The sequence below is a fragment of the Cryptomeria japonica genome, chromosome 4 (assembly GCF_030272615.1).
Source record: "Cryptomeria japonica chromosome 4, Sugi_1.0, whole genome shotgun sequence".
In the NCBI taxonomy this organism is placed as follows: Eukaryota; Viridiplantae; Streptophyta; class Pinopsida; order Cupressales; family Cupressaceae; genus Cryptomeria; species Cryptomeria japonica.
Genome location: NC_081408.1, coordinates 341,232,220 through 341,251,559, shown reverse-complemented (window position 1 = coordinate 341,251,559; position 19,340 = coordinate 341,232,220). Strand labels below are relative to the sequence as shown.

The window sequence follows — 19,340 nt, the reverse complement described above, 5'->3', positions numbered from 1 at the left end:
AATTACATTAAATGTCTTATTGCTTAATTACCCGACAACAATCATCACAATAATCTACAAGGAACAAGTTGAGGTGACGTCCTAGTCATTATCCAACCTATCAGTTTGTGCCACATTAGGACGCCCAAATTCACTGCCCCTGACACATTCAGGGATGGAGCAAGTGACACATGACAATTTATCAAATATTGTTTTATGTACCTAACCTCAACTCATTGGTTAGAAATCAAGATGGACATGTGTCCAATTCATTGTAATTATTTCATTGGCCAAAGCAGAGTTTGTTGTAGCAAACCCTAATGAGTGTTTTATCATGTGATCTTGGCCATTGATTTGAGAATCAATCTCAGCCATTGAAATGTAATGAGCTTTCTATATAAGGCTCAATCTTCTCATTGTAAACGTGAATATTTGATCAATAGACAATAGTTAGTAGTTAAGAGTAGAGTAGGAGGAGGAAAGAAGAAATTGTTGCCAAGACTTTTGGAAATAAATACTTGATTTCATTGAAGTTATGGTGTATCTTTGTGTTGTTTCTACATTTGCATGGTTTCTTGTTACTTCTCAAAGTTAATTAGAGTTCATTGATCATGGTGGATACTTATGAAGATATTGTGATGAATTCCTTGGTTCATACTTTTTGTGGTTTGCTGATTGTAAATCATAGTGCAAAGTTAGCCTGAACCTTGTTATTATGCTATGTTCGATTGTGGATACTTGTTCAAGTCGCGCCAACATTGGGTATTTGGGTGATGTATGCGCAGTATGAAAATCTTCCATTTCTTTAGAAGATTGCATCAAGTTATCATGGTGAAGCAAACCTTGGTTTGAGAGAGTTTGTCTATCTAAGTAACATCTATCGTCATCATTGATCTTAGTAGCGCAGACTTTCTAAAACCTTATCCTTTTTATCTTTTTTTCAAGTCAATTAGATCTCAAGTTCCAACAAACTTCAAGTATAATCATAAGGCCCCTTGTGATTCTAGCAATATGACATTATATATCACTGAGTCTATCCACAATATAAAGTCAAGACTTGACTATTGGAACATCGGAGTCCTCTCGTTTGATCTCATAGTTTAGCATCTGAGAGGTCTTTGTTCAAGAGAGGATAGAGTACTTAGTATTTATTCTGTGTTGCATGGTGTCATAAAAAACACATCAACATAATTGGCGCTAGGAGGGCAGATCATCACGAATGCCTGAATGACGGAAATCCAGATCCTATCAATTCATATTTATGGAAGTTATCTCAAGTTTTTCTCTACCCTATGCTGTGCTCAACAAAATTGGTGCTAGGAGGGCCTGACAATGAATGAGCACTTGAATGAATACATGAATCGTTGACACCGGAGCTTATCAAGTTATATTTTGAAGCAGTCGCCAACAAAATTTGCACAAGGAAGGTGAACATTGGATCATCAACCGGAATTGCAAAAGGAAGAGACGTAGTTCACGTTCATATCAATCGTAGGTTGGAACTAGTACGAAATTTCAAGTTACATTCAAGGTTTGCTAGATCTCTCTTATCCAAAAAAAAGTAGAAAAGTTGAAAAAAATAAAAAAAGTAAAAATTTCAAAAAATAAAAATAAAATAAAAAAGAAGGATTTCTCAATGGATGGACAACAGATTCATCATTCACGTAATTAGGAATATTAACAAGTTGATATCTTTCAACTTTGGTGGACTTTGAATGCACAAATTCACCTGCGAAGTTTGTCCGAGTTTGCATTGCCAAGAAAATTTAGATTTCATAACACTGATGAACACGATGAAATGCATTGCTTGACGTTTTTGTCAAGAGTGGAGCTAGCATTACAAGGAAAGATCTTCCTTTGGGATATTCCAAGACCGGAAGAAGCTGATAATTTCAGTGTTGCAGAAAGCAATGACAAATTCATGAGATTCAGGGGGATGATCAAAAGTAATCATCACTCTCTCTTTTGAGAGGCATAGCACGATTAATTGTTGCATGCCTTTTAGATAAAACATTGCTAAAACATTGACGAGGGCACTCATTTTTGAGCGCAACAGCTCAATATTTGGGAACAAATCCACATTATGTAGGTTGTTTTTATCAATGATGAGAGTCTCTAGGAGATTAAATTAATAGAGACCTCTCACCACGAGCAATCTCCTTCATAGCCCCATAGCTTTTATCCATCTGAATTTCATGACTTTGGCTCTTGCTTGATGAGCCTTACGTACAACTTTTGAAATATAGGTGGAGGGATGAGTGTTGATGCCTAAATTATCATCCACTCTCTCCTATTCATGTCTAACTAGCTTCTTGTCCAGCTTCTGTGAGAACTGCTTTTCTGCTGAGTCTCACATGTAGTCTCACATGTAGCTTTTGAAATATAGGTGGAGGGATAAGTGTTGATGCCTAAATTATCATCCACTCTCTCCTATTCATGTCTAACTAGCTTCTTGTCCAGCTTCTGTGAGAACTGATTTTCTGCTGAGTCTCACATGTAGCTTTTGTAATTATATGTGAAGGGGTGAGGTGGTGCTGAATACATTGTCTCCTCCCCCATATTCATGTCCAAACTAGGTTCTTGTTTAACTTATTGAGAATGAATTTTTTTTGTCAAAGACATTACAAATTTCTTTAGATTCATGTTTTAAACCAAATCCTCCATTGCTTATATTATGTTTAACTCCATGTTGGTTCTTGTTCTTGTTACCATCAGCTCAAAGGGATGAATGACGCAACACCTAGATTGAGGGATTAAGTTGATTTAGGAAAAATGACCAACCCAATGATTGACAAAGGACAAGAAGCCAATGAAACAAGATTAGATCCTTCCTTTTGCACTTCAAGCTCCACAAGACTTGGGAGAGTAATCCTAACGAGGGTCTTAAAAATAATAAAATCCTCTAATAGACATTTCTACAAGGCAAAACTAAGTCCAACTGATAGAATACGTAAACCCAATTTTTTGTCACTAAGTCAGATTGTGTTTGTTTTCATACTACTTTGTAGCTACAGACCCTAAAAGTGTGGATAATTAACACATTCAAAGGATATACAAGCAAATGATTTTACATGTGGCAGGTGTAGGCATGAACCTTTGTGGCTTTTCTAGCATTGTGAACAAACAAATTACATGACCTAATTTGTCTTCATATCAATTGGCGAAGGGGTGATAAACTGTCAAGAATTTAAGCCTTTGCATCCTTTGCATATTTGACGTGTTGTGTTAGCTACAACCATTAGAGATCAATGCCTAATCCTACAGGAATAGAGTCAGTTCAAGGCTAATAACAACAATGGAAGAGCATGTCACAATTTAGATGAGCCTATGTCACATGGTTCTGCCCTGCAAAATTTAGACCCTCAAATGTCTTCATGTATTAGATAATGCAATCCACTCTTAAGAATACATTCCTAGCTCATAAACCCCACATACTAGGTTAGAAAGGGCTTCCAATTACAAATAACTTGGCACCGGAAAGTTGTTTATTCTTGACATCATAAACATAGGTTCATCTCGAATTATAAAAACCTTGTGCAACGCTAAAATTTAGACAGGAGCTATAACAATTATGATTTTAATGCATCAAATTTCCGGCCAGCCTGCCACTTTGGGGCCTAAAAAGAGATTTTTCACCAAACTGAATATCGATCCACCTGGGAAATGAGGCATTAAAACACTCTTCTGCCAAGGGTTATGACAAAAAATGTTTTATACCTTTGCCTTCATATTTAATTAAAAAAGATGAATTCTAGCCGAGTTCATGAGATAGTTGAAAACCAATTTTTATTGATTAAGGTCATTAGGTTTCCAAATTCCATATTAGCATGATACTCCTGGATGTAAATCAAAGCTAACACAGCTGAATCCAGAAGTATCATGCTAATTAATGATTGGTTTTCCTTTAATAGCCATGTTAGTTTGTATAGTTTAATAATTAGGTGTGGACTTAAAGGATTTTCGTGACAAATTCAATTACAAACTAAGAAGAGTCAAATATTCTGTTTACATAGATATTGTTGAGTAGGCCTTGATATTTTCTTGTGTCACATTAGGGTATTTTTGGACCCTATGGATTGGGATGGGTTGTTACCACCTCTTGATTTTTGGCCTACACATCCTCCCAAAACATTTGGAACTATTGACGACAAAGGCATTAGTGATGAATAATATATTAATATAGATGTAAATGATAGTTAGATGAGAACCTCATAAATAAAAGTGTGAGGGAGGAAGAGGGAGAAAGATCCTTTAATGATTGATTCTATTTCATTCTTTCAAGCTGATCAATGTTTATCAATAGGGTGGGAAATTTGAATTTTTTAAAATTCCTTCAATATAATTGGCTGTTTTATCAATAAAAAAGGACTAAAGAGTTGAATGGTCTAATTCTTCTAAAGCCCTTTTCAGGTTTAATGGTGATAATTGACCAATTTGTATCCATTTTAATGATCTTAATACCTCATGCTTTCATTTTATTTCTCAAAACATAATAATTTTTTTTCTTAAATGTATGAAATTTGGTCAGTCTAATTTTGCTATTCAACTACAGGTACAAGTTTACGCTGTTCAATGAACTTTACTTCTTAGTTGCTGGAGGGACAATTTGGACAGGTAAGATTTGTGTGTTGTTAAACTGTTTGCATAATTTATCAGCTGATGGATAAAAGAGAAAAAGATAATGCATGCATATGACATCTAGTTAGAAAACAGTATCTCTTGGTGTTATTACCAAATTGCTTGAGAGCTAGTGTACATTACCACTAGTGGCAAGATGCATCTTATTTGTTGTTCCTCTTGGAGTCTTACAGAAGTTTTTTCTTTCATTTGCATTAATTTAAAGTGCATAATCTATGGCATTGGTACTATTCATACATTTTGTTGTTATGCGCACTCAAAAATAGGAAGCCTCAGGTGTATAACTAAACCTTATGTTGTTTCTTTACAATTGAACTTCATTTTAGCATTTGTTGTGGGTAGAAGCTATGAAATTCTGAAGCAAACGTTTCCTTTGGTTTTGTTTATATAGTTAACTTGATATCATCTGTTGAAAATATAAATAGAAATAAATTTTTAATTGTAGGAGCTATCTTGATTTCTTATTATAAGAATGAGATTCCAGAATGAAAAAGTCTGTGTTGAAATATGCCTATTGGACACGATAATATGTTATAACATATTAAACTAATGTGTGCTCATTTTTATCATATTCTTTATTGGTCATTTTAAATACCATCTCGAGATTATGCAGACTAGGGTTGTGCTATGTAATGGATCAAAAGGTATCTTATGTGAAGTCTTCAAGGATTAATATAAGAGTATACTGTATTGAAGACAGAAGATGCTATCTGCAGCAGTGGTAGGTGGATATTTACAATGTTCAAGAGGTAAGGAACATTACTTATCCAGCCATATAGCACATGATAAAATGTAGGTTGCTCAACAACCTGTCCACTTGCGCACATGCATGCACACAGTTTGGGTCTGATGGGCAAATAACAACAGCCATAATGCACAAAATCTAGGATTGGTTGTTTCTTCTTCAAGGAACAAGAAGATACATTACTTTACTTCAAGCATCACAAATATTTAGAATACCAACCCACTGAATTAGGTGAATCCATTATGGATTTGCCCTAAGAGGTGGTATAATAGAAAAATGAATTTAAAGTAAGGATACTTTATCTTTAGTTCAATAGTATTATATTGTCTTTTTGCTACTTTTTTAAATTCATTAAATTCTACAAAAGGAAAAAATAAAATGGTAATCCAAAATTCTTCTATACATTTTTTGTTTTTATAAATGTTTACAATTTAGGACAAGAAGTACATGCCAGATTTGTGTTTGAAACTTTGACGAGATTTCAATTTTTTTATTTAAGTTTGATACGATGCCTAAAATTGGCAGGCCCTATTTTTAGGTGGTACCTTCTGTTTTGAAACTGATTGGTTGTGAGTGGTATTTGTATTATAAGCATAGTACCATGGAGTATCAGAATGAGTGGATGTGGGGACTGTTGTGACCGTTTCACATATCACCCCATCATAGATGGGGACCCCCTTTTTTTTTTCGCATTCCAGCAGCATAAGCCAATTTGATTAAGTGGCTAGCAGAACAAGTTAGACTCCAAATAAGATGTTTTGCCCTAGGATATGATCAAAGATCTTATTTGCAAGTAAAAAGGGTCTTAGGGTTTTAGAGTGGTATAGGTCAAATTGAGAAAATGGTCACTCAAATTGCTTTCAACGATAGACAAAGGGTGAAGTATCTAAGCATTGGACGGATTAGGGCTTTGGAATGAAAAATTTGACTCAAGCATCAATTTGTCCAAAGAGTGTGATCTCGATGTGTGTCTTCTTAGTAAGCTCTAAATTGTGCAAATGAAGGGCAAAATATCACCTAAGTAAGACGGTGTCATGCAAATCAAAGGTAAAGGGCTGAAATTGATCTTAGTGCAAACAAGCCTCCAAAGGCTGCCCAAGTCAAGGATATACAAATGAACCATCAAATGCCACTTAGGTTGTGTAATCAAACTTGAGATTTGCACCTTGTGCAAATGATCCTACACGTCGCCACCCTAAGTCTGATTTAGGCAAGGTGTAATTGTGCAAAAGAACACATGAATACCGCCTTGACTTGGTGAAATAGGGCAATCATATTTGATTGAACGAATGAGCTCATACAAAGAATGCCCTAAAAACCGATTCATCTTGATGAAGTAAAGCAACTAGAATCTGATTGATCAAATCACCTCATGCAAATGAACCTCTAATGACTGATTTAGTAATGAGGATTATTGTTCATACAAGGATAAGAAATGTTTTTCACCAACCAACTTTGTGCAAATGATCCTACAAATGCCATCACATCATGTTTGAATTAGGCAAGAGGTAATGATGCAAATGAACACATGAAAGCCGATTTGATTAAATGCAATAGGGCAACTGAAGTTTGATCAATCAAATCACCTTGTGCGAATCAAGCCATTAAGCCTGATTTGTCTTGCTAAAGTAAGACAATAAAAAGTCGATCAACCAATTCATTGCATACAAATGAAGAGCAAAATACTGAAATGCAAATGAAGAGGTAAATGCCGAAGTCATGATACAAATGAAGAGCAAAATACGGAAATGCAAATGAAGAAGTAATTGTTGAAGTCATGATACAAATGAAGAGCAAAATACTGAAATACAAATGAAGAGCAAACTATCGAAATGCAAATGAAGAAGTAAATGCCGAAGTCATGATACAAATGAAGAGCAAAATACCAAAATACAAATGAAGGATTGAAACCTGCTAAGATCTTGTGCAAATGAAGGTTTAATTGACTAGTGCTATCAGTTTTCCACAATCCATGCTAATATTCATTGATTTGCTGTTGGATTCGATTGTGTATACCATTTTTTGTCATCAACATTTCTAATCACACTCTGTGATTCATCATTAGGATGAACAAGAATACCAAGGAGATGAAATATAGTACGTTGCTAAAAAAAATAAAGAAAACCAAAACACACCTAATTGCTCAAAAGTTAAAAAGAAATAAAGGAGGAAAAGACAAAATTATAGAACAAAAACAAGGACCACAAGTGAAATATATATATATAAGGTGAGTGGAAAAAAGAGAAAATATGTGTGAATACAATATATACATACGAGTGTGTATATATATATGAATATAAGATTATATATGTGTGTGTGTGTGTGTGTGTGTGTGTGTATAGTGGAAAAATGAGAAAATATGTGTGAATACAATATATACATACGAGTGTGTATATATATATGAATATAAGAATATATATAAGTGTGTGAACGTGTGTATATATATATATATATATATATACATATATGTGAATATATGAGTGCATGTATGTATTTATATATACATACATGTATATGTATGTATACACACACACACACACAATGAAGACGAGAGCAAAGCCTAGAAATAAAAATACAAGCATAGAAATAGAAAGAGGAAGGGACCAAACTAAAACAAACCACTCAAAAACACAATACATAAACCCGTGAGTAAAAAATAAATAAAGACCAAAGAAGAGAAATAGGAAGGGAACAAAAACAAATAAACAACAAAATAAAGGAGACAAGGACGAGGAACCAAAAAATGAAGAAAATAAAAAACACCAAAAAGCTACGAGGCTCAAGAGATAAATAAAGGAGGAAAAGAAAAACAAGAGGACGGGGAGGGGAGAAGAGAAGAAGGGAAAACCGGGAGTAGAGAGGTCATGAAGGGGGTCGATGATGGCTTTTGAGGATAGAGAGTAAAGGATGCCAAGATAGGCTTAGGTTCAACCCATCGCCTCGATTAAGATTGGTGGGATGATTAATGATCTCGACAGCCTCTTTAGGCTTCCGTTTGAAGAAGTTGTCCACCTTACACAAGATTTGAGTGTCCTCTAAACAAATATGATGCTTGGTAGTAGAGGAGTATTCGACTAAGTCTGATTTGAGCACACGCTCATGCTTGATATCAACACCATGCTCTTTGATTCTAGTGATAAACGAACGACCTGTTTCGCCAATATGGGGGGTGCCGTAGGAGCAAACGACCGTGTAGACTCTTGACTCTAAAAAGACATCCTTGGAGTCTTTAAGAGGGGGGACATGCTTCTTCAAGGTGGAAAAGTGTTTGAAAGCACACCACAGACTGTTTTTGAGAAGGATTTTAGTGATCTTGTGGGAAAGGCCTTCAACATAAGGAAGGCACACACCCAGAAGAAGAGAAGGAAGGGAGGATGAGGGGTTGGCGACTGAAAGTAAATAGGATTTGGCTTGGTGGAAGGCTCTAGAGATTTGTTTGTTTGAGTATCCATTCCACTGAAAGACTTGACGAAGATGGGTGAGCTCATGAATAAGGTTATCATTGTCACAAATGGACAACAAAATGCTGCCCAGCTATTAAGTTGTGCAAATGAATGACAAAACACTGATTTGCTTAGGTGTAATAAGGAGATTAACATTTGATCAAACCAAAATCACTATGCAAATGGGGGGTAGAACATATGCTTATGCAAACACCGATTTGAGGATGCAGACGAAGAGATCATTGCTGACTATGTTATACAAATGAACAAGAAAATGTCGACATCAATTTGAATGATGCAAAGCGCTTATCAAAAGGAAAATAAATCATTTTATTGTTTGAGAAGGAAGTCGGCTCAAGGATGAAGGGATGCAGGGTTTAGGGTTTAGGGTTTAGGGTTTCCCAAACATTCATTGCCTCTAAAGGAGGTGTTTTTATTTCATTCTCATTATCCTTTATCAATCAAATCAGCGAATTCTTATCTACACAGTGAATTTCATCTAAGGCAGCGATTTCTGGGCAACTATTTTGATCATTTCATTGATCAAAATACAATTTCAGGGCTGGCGATTCTGATTAGAAGAAATTTGAACTCATTTCCAGTCCATTTTGAAAGAAATCTGGGCAGAATTGGGTGGAATTTTGTATGTCATCAGACCTGTAGTAGCATTTGGGAAGAAATTTAATCAAGAGAAGACCTTAAGCACTTGGCAAAAATCCATTTGTAAGACCTTATCCCAAGGAAAGATCTGCATTCGTTGCCAATTTTAAAAGAAACCGTAGATCTGATATTGTGCTATAATAACTTGAAATTCTGAGTTATTTATTCATTTCCAGGTCAGAGTTGTTCTCCCAAGTGCTGTAGCTTTCATTCTTTTCAAGCAAAGTATTAATTGTTCATCTTAGCCAAGGTATGAGAAGTGATGGATAGGATGGTTTTTTGTTTGAAATATCATGACATAAAGGTCGATTAGTATTTTGTCTTCATCATATTTTGCTAGCAACTTAATTTACATTTCAATCAAGATTTGAACCCCAAGGTCAAACCCTGACTTAATAATCAATTAATCACTAAAACTCAAAATCATACCTCTTTTGTGACAAAAGTTATCTTGCTTGTAGGTAGATGTCTGGAGCAAAGACTGGAGGAAACAAGAGGAAGACTGAAATGAAACACTAATTCAAAGGCGGTCTCTTCGAGACCAACCTCTCTTCCAACTGTCGAAGGATTGGTGATACCAACCTTGGGCACATAGACATTGATGACTTTTGGGATTGAGTGTTCGGGAAAGGCAAGTACAACACTTCCAAGATGGCGAAGAAGCTCACAAGGAATGGTATTTCTCACATAGCCGGCTTTCCACCAGCAGTCCAATGCAGCGAACTAATCATCGAGTGTGCTAGACATTACAACCCTGAGCTAAGACAGATTGTAGCACCAGATGGTAGGAAATTAGCCTACCTCACAGAGATATTAGTGGTTGAGGTATTCAATATACCTACATATGATACCATTGTTTACAAGAGCAAAGATGACGACTTAGCCCTATATGAAGGCAAACCTGAAATGTGTGATGATATCCTCAACAAGGGCTGGATCAAAGAACCTAGAAGCTGTCACAAGAGACTACTCAAGAAGACACTTCTCTAATCAAACTTCCAAGGAAGGGTTTGCTGAGTTGGTGATGATGCTGAACAGAGTCATGGGATCGCCTCAAGTTACATCATATGAGCCTTGGATGTGGTACTACATTGAAGAGGTTGCTAAAGGGGCTAACATCATTAATTGGGCAAGGTTAGTAAGTGACAATTTGCATGAACAGTTGAAGAATGTAGAACAAACATAAACTTTCTATATGAGTTCATATTTGGTATACATTTTAGCTAGATATGGTAAATACAAAGGATTGAATTGTAGAGCACTAGTTGGGCCAGCTGAAGGGCAAATGTTAGCATATGATGCATATCCACAATTGCATTTGAGTAATAGTGTTGCTCACTACAAAAGAGTCAATGATACCTTCTCCATGCACATTGTAAGAACATTACAAGGAGACACTCATATCAGATTATCCAAAGAGGGTATCAAGTTAATTAAGAAATGTGGTTTTTGGTACACTCAATTCCCAAAATTCACTTAAGAGTACAAGGATACTCTTCATATGCCTACCGCATTCCTAGTTATCCTACAGATAGAACGGTGTTGTTAAAAGTATCTAGGCAATTGCTAGAGGATGATGCAATTGAAAGGAGAAAGAAGAAAGCAAAAACTACCTTCCCTATCATGATAGGGAAATCATCTAAAACATGCTCCACCATAATAGTAGCGCAAGGATCAGAAGAAGAACTACAATACTATAGTCTTAGGACACATACATCAAGGAGAAATTTTGATCCCTATCACAATATTGGGACAATGAACAAGGAAAGATTTCATCATTTCATGCATGTTGAAGACCATTGGGCGAATGCAGCTGATGACCATGAGATAAGAGAAAGGGCATATTCAAGACTATCTCTTAAATTGATTAGATAGACAAAAGTGTTACGAGTGCTAGATCAGCTTGAAGGAGATGAAAATATTGTATTACCACATTTTAGAGAGGAGAAGGATAAACCTCCTTCATTAGATTGGTTTGCCCCTGAAGTTACTCAACCTGAAGTAATCAATCAAATAGTTATGAACAACACTAAAAAATGGATACTTCATCAAGCTAACAAGTTATGGGCGAAGTGCATTACTTTGACATATGATCAAATGGACAATGAAGAATCATCATGCTACAAATATGAAAATTAAGAAGAATCTGAAGGTGAAAGCGTGGAGATGAAACAGACACACAAGATGATAGAAATTAGGAAGATATTCCCGAAAGTTCACAAGCTCAAGGAAAGAAAAGGAAAGGAATGCATGATGATTCAGCTCAATCGAGAAACAAAACTCAACAAGTACTCAATCCACTACTAGCACTCCTGAAAAATAAATTGAATGAATGATTCAATAATCGGATAATTACATTGAACGATATACACACGTATATATAGAGGTTACTAGACGATGTTCTATAAATAGAACTAGTTGTTAAAGTGAAAACAGATAAGCTAAAAAGATGAAAAAGCTAAATATAGCTTAAAAGACTAATTAATAAAAAGCTAACTTAACAAGCTAAATAAGTCAACTAAAAAGCTAAATAGCTAAATAAGTCGACAACTAAGATGACTGCTAAAAATAGAAGATGACCATTATAGAAGATATTAATATTATTTGAACAACTCCTTCCATGAGAGAAGTGGATATCTTCGTGGATATGAATACTACTTCAAGAGAAAAATACACATCGCAAAAATATGGAGGAGTTACCCAAAATTTGCAAGATAGGAGTGCCAATGAATCAAATAAGACTAACCAGCTGAATGAAGGGGAAGTCAATTCACCACCTCGTGATGAAGAACCTATATATGATCAACAAACTAATATAGTTGGAGAAGTGCAAGGCATGGATGTTGATGATCAAAACCAAGAACCTCATGAGGATCCATTTACAGCCCCTGAAGGAAATCAACAACAATCAAGATTAGAAGGAGATGATGATCAAAACAATCAAGTGCTCGAATGGTTGAGAGAAAGGATGAAGAAGAAGACAGTCATAGTAATTGATGAAGTAAAGGATTTGGATACTTTAATTGCAAGGGTAAAACAGAATAAGGAAAAGAAGCAGCCTAAGAAGTTTTATAGAATTGTGAATGATGCTTCTGGTTCTTGAACAATGCAAGTGGCTACTCCCAAAGTTGATAAGCCAAGAGATCAAATTACAACAAAAGATTATGATATAAGGGAAATAGATATTGGTCCTATCACTATAATGTCATGTTGTGACCTTTTCACACATCGCTCCATTGCAAACAGGGATCCCCTCTTTTCCTGCTTTCCGTGTTGGTTAGTTTGGGGTTTTGGCGGCATTTTGAGTTTCCTGTGCCTGAATCTCGGAATTTTGATCATGCCTATTTGTTGGTTGAAAATTTTGTACACTTGGGGAAATATACAAAATTGTGGTTTCAACCACAGTGTGTGAGTAAAAATCTCCTAATTAAGGGAAGGCTCCCCCTATCTATCTATCTAAAGCTTAAAAATAAAATGGGACGAGACAACGGTCTTTCTTCTTGCAAGAAAGCCAATATCTTTTTCTCTTCACAGAAAAGTGATAACAATTTGATATAAAACAGCAGTAACAACTTTTTGAAATGAAATGAGAGAAAGGAAATGAAGTTTCTTGAAAGCTCAAAGACTTACGTCACTTCCTTTGGGACGGGACATCAATATCAAGCTCAAAGTTTTAATTATGTGAAGTCCTATCTACCCTTTTCTGTACTAATTCTACTAAGAACAAATTATAGCAACACAAAAACTAAAATATCTTATTCTTTCTACACAAGACAACAAGAATAAGTGTGAGCTCAAAGACTCACAGCTATCTCTCACAAAATCTACTTCTAAACTCTCTTAAGAACAAGTGCAAACACAAAGTCTTACAACTTTTCTCAATAGAACTTCTACTTTAACTAAATTAATCTTCAATACTTGCAGTTCAAAGACTACAAATCAGACTCGATTAATCTCTCAAAGAAATACTTGCAAGAAAGGTAATATGAAACACAAACTCAAGAATGTAGCACAAAGACTCAAAGCTTGAACAATTTTCTTCTATTCCTTTCAATTCTTCAATTTACACATAAAAGCTCAAAGACTTCTTTGCTGCAAATTTGGCAGAGTTTTTGCTTGCTTTCAAAAAGATAAAAATTACAATAGACCTCCCAAGTATTTATAGGAGGGGAGTAATGAGAAAAAGGTGGGAGGATCCTAACTAGAGAAAATCTCTCAACCACCAAGACTTATTCAATAACTAACTATGACTTATTCCAACTACAGTTCTAACTGAAAGCAACTTGTAGTTGCCTTACATGTAATTACAAAAGTGCAAGTAAAGACTTGACTTGCAATTTACAAAAAGTTTTTACATGTACCTTGTCAAAAGAAAAACTACAACTAAGAGATTACAATTCTGGAAAAATACAACTTAGTGTTGAAAAACACTTAAGCTGCAGAGTGTGAAGACATGGATCCTTCAAACTTTTGGATGATCATTTGTAGCTCATCAGGATCCGGTTCATTGGTATTTTGGCCATGATCATGGTTTTCACAATAACATTGTTGCAACGAAGGATTGTGGCATTATTTCTCTCAAAGGAAGACTGAATTTCCCGCAAGTAAACTTGATAAGTCACTAAGGCTTGAATGGATGTTGTTGAAAATGGTTCACTTTTCCACTCTTGACTGATCTTCAATTGCAGATCAGAGTGAACCTTTTCTTCTACCAACAATTCCCCATCATGACCCATGATGGTGCAAGAAGCTTTTTGACAATGAGAGATCATATCCTGAAAAACTTCCATTCGCAGCCTCATAGCATCATCAATGTCTTCAATAAGTGACTTAAGAACAAGAGCTTTGTTTTCCAAGAGTTCCTGATATTCCAAGTACACAACTCTTGAAGGAATAACCTGACGTTCTCGAAGAACACTTAACTTTTGCTGAGAAATTTTAAGCCAAATAGTCAAGTTGTCTTCTACCTTTTCCAAGTTTCGTTTGAAAGTATCAGAAACTTGGTTCAATTGTTCTTCAATGGTCTTCAACTTGACCATCATTTGGAAAACCTCCTTCAAGACTTGTGCACATAGATTATGAAGTTGATCAACCCAAGATTCCAATGCTTATACCTTTTGAGCAGCACTCTCAACTCCCTGGATCGATACTCGCGCCTTGGTAGAACTTGAAGGATTACTCACTTCACTAGTAGGTTTTGTGATCTTACGAACAGCCGCAACAAGTTGCCTATTGTCCTCTTCTAGCTTGTCTTTCTTGGCTAGAAGCTCATCATACCGCTGTACTAGTGAAGTTACAGAATACTGGGCATCATGCTTTACTACCTCATGCATTTGCTTACCCAATTCTACTCTTATGACTTTGTAATCAGCAGTTGACATCTCTTCACGTGGCTTATCTGCAAGAGGTTCAACAATTTCGGCCACCTTCATCTTACTACCGTCAACTGTTATCCTTGAAATCGTCTTGGCTTTTTTAGTAACCTTGGGCCTAGACTGCTTGAGTTGCTGATAATCAAAGGCTTTGGGAGAAATCTCTTGCTTCTTCCTCTTGGGTGTGAATGAACTAAGACATGGAGGTAAAGCCATCAACTCTCCTTCAGTAGCAGCTGCAAGCAAAGGAGAAGTAGTTTTTGTTTGAGCAACCGTCGTCATCCTGGGGGAAGTATTTGTTTGGATGGCAACCATGGTTTGCTCAGTAACTAGAGGACATGAAGTTTGTTTCATAAACTCCTCGAAGCTAGAAGTAGAGGTATCAATTTCTGATAGATGAATGCATGCAGGAGTATCCTCAAAAATTTCCAGCAGACTCTCTTGTTGATGATCAATAGGAGGCTCAACCGCTGAAATAGGGATGGCATTCTGAGGAGATTCCTCCACTACTATGTCAGGAGGAGATAGAGGCAGTTCCATGGAAACTGAGGAGGGAATCTCATGAGGTGACCTGAAGTTAGTGATCTAGGAGCATCATCTGATTGCTGTCCTTCTTCTGGATCATCAGGATTGATTACATGAACGTGAAGCCGTGACTTTTGTTTTCCACGAATTGTCGACTCCTTAGGAGGAAGTACTGTTGCCCGACTAACCCGCAATTTGATCCTGGTGCCTAAAGATGATGCGCCTTCCTTGTTGTCAATTTGAATCTCAGACTTACGTCCAAGAGGCCCCGTAGAGTCATCTTCTTTTCCAACCTTGATCTTGATAAGTCTAACACCATTACTTCCGAGCCAAGTGTTGGTGTTAGCCAAGATAGGCCGAAACCTTTCAAGAATGGACGTGCATTCTTTATGTGACCATTGGATTAAAGGAAGCGGTGCTTTCTCAACCCTTCGTGAAATATACTCTGGATCAAGCACATTCCCATCATCAATCATTCCTTGCAGAATGTCCACCAGGTTCAGATCAATAACCTGCTCAACAGTAAGCCTGCAGTAGTCCATCTTGAGAACTTCCACTTCTGTACGAAAATCTACCCAAATATCCTCAATACGATGCACATGCACGAAAGACTTTTTGATCTTTTCCTTCATACCCTGGTAGTCAAAATCTGCCCTATACTTAAAGCTTTGGGTTTGTTGTAGACATCCCCATTCCGATCTTATGTCTGACAGATTGATGAGCGTGTACATCCATGATCTGTCTTCCCAACTCCATAAGAATGATCTTATCGGTCGGGTATCTAGGAAGCATGTATGGCTGCCTACTATAGCATCCGACTCTCATATAAGTAAAGGTCGGGAATTGAAGAAATAAGCACCCATACTCATTGACTCTTTCCCATGCTCCATCTGACACCCTTCTGTTCTTTAGAGTCTTGTCAAACTGGCACATGAAGTAACCAAAGAATGCATCTTGAACTCTTTTGAAATGTAATCTGCTGGGTCTCAAAGGCAGCTGATCATAATATTCCCACATAGGTATAAGTGAGCGATCACCCTTGGTAGAAAGACTAGGGAAATGTCTAAGTGATGTTGCCAAATACACTAAGTATGAATTCATGTAGAAAGTCTTGGTGGTAGGGATTGCTGCAAGTTGCTCCCACAAAACATCACTGATAATCTCTCCCCATGATATATGGTGGGACTGCCTTATGAACATGATAAACTGATACATCCAGAGTTCAAAAACATTAGAGTGTTCAAGACCCATCATCCTGTTAAGGAGAGTAATGATGTCTCCAATTTCCCACTTAAAGCCACAACGGTACAACTTAGCCCACCTTGTGAAGGCGGCTCGTGGCTCATGAATCCATCTGTTAATATGACATTTGCAGTCCTTTTCTCTCTTGTCATAGTACTCGGCTGCACTATCCTTTGAAATTTCCATATAAACAGGTGCTGATGGTATCCTGAAGATTTTTTCAATCGTATCTGCATCAAGGCGGATTATTGCCTCACCACCATCATTTCTAATGGTTCTCGTCTCCTTGTCAAAGTGATATGGGCGCAAGTGAGAACAAATTCAGGTTCTAGGGAAGCCACTGGAAACGAAGATGCATGATGGATGTGGTTGTCCAACAACCGTTGCATATTACTATCTTGCAGATCCTCCACTCTCTTGATGAACTCTGACATGTCCACATGCCCTATCTCCGTGTCTTTAATGTGGTCCAAAGGAGAAGAAACTTGCGAAGGTGAAACTTCATTCTGGTACTTGTCATATTTATACTTCATCTTCTTCGGAATAGGAGAGGATGGTAAATCTGGCATTGAAGGATAACCTGGTATACTGTGATGAAGACTTAAAAGCGTTAAGGCAACATCATAATCAGCTGCAACTAACATTTTTCCTTCTTTGAATGGGAAGAACTCCAGCCCTTGCACTTCACGACTTTGTGAGAGAAAGATGGGAAATAAATGGGAATGCTAGAATTTTGACTTTGACCAATCTCGGATCTTGGGGAAAATTTTACAAGCATACAAGTGGGGAAGAACAAACATGCAATTGGATTTTTAAAACCTGAATGCAAGTATACTTGTAAAACGAAAAATGGAGAAATGAGTGAAAAATGAGATTTGGACTTGTGGGAAATGACGTGAACGGAAAGTACGGATATAGGCAATATGGATGGATAAAAATGGGAAGATCTTTGGAATGTCATTTTCAAGAAAATGGGAAGAATCTTCAACATGCAATCCGGTTCTAAAAACCCGATTTTGGAAGGATGGGTATTTTTCATCTTTGCCACTTGGAATTTCAACAAAAGATGGTTAAATTTTTATAACCATAAGGGAAGATCAATTATTTTCATCCAACTTGTAATTGGGATTTAAAGTCCCGAATACAAGTAAAGAGGGAAAATGAGGAAGAACAATGCAATTCACAAGTTGCTTTGTGTTGGTTGAAAATTTTGTACACTTAGGGGAAATATACAAAATTGTGGTTTCAACCACAGCACACGAGTAAAAACTCTCCTAATTAAGGGAAGGCTCCCCCTATCTAACTACAACTTGGAAAATAAAATGGGATGGGACAGCAATCTTTCTTCTTTTTTCAAGAAAGACAATATCCTTTTCTCTTCACAGAAAAGGATAGCGATTGAATAACAACAGTAACCACTTTCAAGTGAAATAAGAGAAAGGAAATGAAGTTTCCTGAAAGCACAAAGACTTCCGTCACTTCCTTCGGGACGGGACAACAATATCAAGCTCAAAGACTTGACTATTGGAAGTCCTATCTACCCTTTTCTATACTAAATTTTACAATGAATAAACAACAACAGCTCAAAGACTGGAATAATTTATTCTTTTAACACAAAGACAAGAACTAATGCAAGCTCAAAGACTTGCTGCTATTTCTTATCAAACAGTAACTTTTCCTCAAGAATAGACGCAAGCTCAAAGACTTGCTGCTCCTTCTAGAGATTTTCCTATTTTAATTAATCTTCTCTACTTGCAGCTCAAAGACTTCAAATCAGATTGGACTAAGCTCCTTTAGAAACACTTTGCATAGAAGAAATAAAAGATTCAAACCCAAACATGTAGCTCAAAGACTCAAAACTTGAGTAATCCTTCTTTATTATTCTTCAAAAACTTTCAATCCACATGCATAAGCTCAAAGACTTCTTGCTGTAAATTTGGCAGAGTTTTTGCTTGCTTTCCAAAAGATATATTTACAATGGACCTCTCAAGTATTTATAGAAGAGGAGCCTTGAGAAAAAGGTGGGAGGATCCTAACTAACTTGAGAGATTCTCTCAACCACCAAGACTCCTTCAATAAATAACTGAGACTTCATTAATTAACTAAGAGTCACTCTAACTAACCAAGACTTATTCCAACTACAGTCCTAATCGGACATAACTTGTAGTTGCCTTACATGTAATTACAAAAGTACAAGTAATGTGTAACTTGTATTTTACAAAAATTACTTTTACATGTAACTTGTCAAAACGAAATTACAACTAAAGATTACGAAAGAGAGAAAATTCAACTAAGTGTTGAAAAACACTTAGGTTGCCTTTTGTGAAGACATGAATCCTTGAAATTTCCGGATGCTCGCTTGTAGTTCCTCGGGATTCGGTTCATGAGTGTTCTTAGCAACTACCATAGTCTTCACAATAGTGTCGTGACAGCGGAGGAGCGCGGAATTGTCTCTATCCAGGATGGACTGGATCTCATGCAAAAAGGCTTGGTGTTTCATCAATGCTTGAATTGAAACTGCCGAGAATTGTTCACTCCTCCATTCACCATGAATCCTCATCTGTAAGTCCGCAAGAACTTCTTCTTCTGGAATTAGCTCTCCATCCTGACTTACTATATTGCAAGAGGCCCTTTCACAATGTGAGACAATACCTTGATAAACTTCATTCCGGAATCTCCTTGCATCACTGATCTCTTCGATGAGGGACTTAAGAACAAGGGTTTTGTTTTCCATGA

General features: G+C 36.6%; 1 protein-coding gene across 3 annotated transcripts in view; it reads left to right on the top strand.

Annotated features, from left to right (window-relative positions):
* Window positions 1-19,340, top strand: part of LOC131063605 (uncharacterized) — a 137,533-nt gene that overhangs the window by 46,762 nt on the left and 71,431 nt on the right. For all 3 annotated transcript variants that reach the window (XM_057997481.2, XM_057997480.2, XM_059219818.1), the window contains one exon: window positions 4,532-4,593. In XM_057997481.2, coding sequence (XP_057853464.2) covers window positions 4,532-4,593 — 62 coding nt within the window. The remainder of the gene's footprint in view (window positions 1-4,531; window positions 4,594-19,340) is intronic.